The sequence below is a fragment of the Nematolebias whitei genome, chromosome 21, assembly GCF_014905685.2.
Source record: "Nematolebias whitei isolate Nwh7 chromosome 21, NemWhi1, whole genome shotgun sequence".
NCBI classification, from domain to species: Eukaryota; Metazoa; Chordata; class Actinopteri; order Cyprinodontiformes; family Rivulidae; genus Nematolebias; species Nematolebias whitei.
This window is the reverse complement of record NC_056518.1, coordinates 31,515,255-31,517,190: the sequence shown is the minus strand read 5'-3', so window position 1 is coordinate 31,517,190 and position 1,936 is coordinate 31,515,255. Positions and strand designations below refer to the sequence as shown.

Here is a 1,936-nt window from a genome sequence, read left to right as displayed (position 1 = left end):
AGATCTTGGCCATGTGCTTTGGGTCGTTGTCCTGCTGAAAAAATCCCCATAGCATGATGCTGCCACCACCGTGCTTCATTGTAGGGATGGTATTGTTCTGGTGAGGAGCTGGTTTCCTCCAAACATGACGCCTGGCATCCACACCAAAGAGTTCAATCTTTGTCTCATCAGACCAGAGAGTTTAGTTTCTCGTGGTCTGAGAGTCCTTCAGGTGCCTTTTAAACTCCAGATGTGCTGCCATGTGCCGTTTATTAAGGAGTGGTTTTCATCTGGCCATTCAGCGGTCCAATGATCAGTCATGGTTTCACTTCATCTTAAGAAAAAGGTTAGAATGATCAACCATTAAGGTAGATAAATCACAAAAAGGGTTACATCATGTCAGATGACATGATGTAACCCTTTTTGTGATTGTAGTCAAGAAATTCAGACATAATCAGCCATCAGGAGAGCCACCCCCACCCTCACCCCGCAGACTGAGCCCTGTTCTAAAGGTTAAAAAGGAGTGTGTGAGGGTGTGAACAGAGTGACACATTCCTCCTCTACCTTTAAAACAAGAGCAGACAGGAAGAGACAAACATTACCTGTCCAGCTCATGGATCCAAACGGGAGCAACGGTCCTCTGAGAGAAGGCTTCCTGGTCAAGAGGGTAAGACCCTTAATAAAAAACAGAAAGTTTGTGTCGACCTGAGAGAGGGATTTTCATTTCATGTTGGGTTATCCAGGGCCACATTGTTCACAACTGGAAGGCGCGTTGGTTTGTGCTGACACCAGACAAGCTGCTTTATTACAAGTATAAAGAAGGGAAACGGGACTCGTGTCAGCGAGGGAAAATCCTGCTGAAGGACTGCCTGATAACCTGTCCTTTCCTGGAGTATGAAAACAGGCCGGTAAGTTGTTTTTTTACATGACTTTTGTGAAATAAAGTATATGCATAAGACAAATACTTGAAAAGATAAAGACTCCATAGAATGTATTGTACCATTTTACTCTGAGGCACATCTGGGATTCAACATCTCCTGTCCAGCAGTTTTATTAAAGGTGCCAGGACACAACCATTGAAATACCTTTATTTCTGTTAGGAGCCATTACTGGACTTTACTTTGAAATTAAAAAAAGACACAAAACATAGTTAAAAATTATCATCTTGATCAGGATTAGTGTTCTACTTAATGGGATTTGCCTGGTTATATAAAGATTAATAACAAGAATAAATACACAAAATAAAAATAAAATACTAAAAATGAAACTTTCTAGAGATATTCAAAGTTTAAACGGGTGGATTTTACAAGACTGAAATGTTCTTTTGTCTTTAAGAGTTTTTACACAATCACAGTTAAAGTTTGATAGTTTTTGGTAATTTACTTTAGAATATTCATTCAGGGTTTGAGGATGTAATACCAAATTTTGCACTATTGAAACACTCCTAAATAATTATTTCCAAACATATTCCCACAAACTTTACACTTCTAATCCAGTTTATATGTCACCGTCAGGGGATTTAGCCTTTTTTCTGCCAGAGTCTCTCTCTATGCCATAAAACTTGTGGCTTCCTACCAGATCTCCTCAGAATACAAAAAGCAAACACCCAAACTTTCAATGACTTCCACCAAGTCTGACCTCAAAAACCTCTTGTTAAAACTGAAAACTAAGTCTCTTTACCTTGCATAAAACACTGCAGACTCATAAAAATCTACATATGAAAACTATTCAGGAATCTTTTTATTACATCTTATCGTTTTTATCCAAATGACTGTTTGAGGCTCACTTTCTGCTCTGCTTTTCCGTCTGTCTGTCTTATCAATAATATTATATACATGGTTACCATGGAAACCATGATGAAACACTGGCAGCATCTTTAATATTTGTTTTCATCTTGGCTCTGTCACAAATGGCTGGTGCTGGTGAACCCAATGGTGCAGGCAGGCAGGCAAGGACT

The 1,936-nt window shown here is 39.2% G+C and overlaps 1 protein-coding gene across 1 annotated transcript in view; it reads left to right on the top strand.

Annotated features, from left to right (window-relative positions):
• Window positions 1-592: 592 nt before the first annotated feature.
• plek2 (pleckstrin 2) overlaps window positions 593-1,936 on the top strand; it is a 9,863-nt gene continuing 8,519 nt past the window's right edge. Inside the window, exons 1-2 of the mRNA XM_037694824.1 lie at window positions 593-646; window positions 723-887. Of these exons, the coding sequence (XP_037550752.1) occupies window positions 593-646; window positions 723-887 (219 nt within the window). The remainder of the gene's footprint in view (window positions 647-722; window positions 888-1,936) is intronic.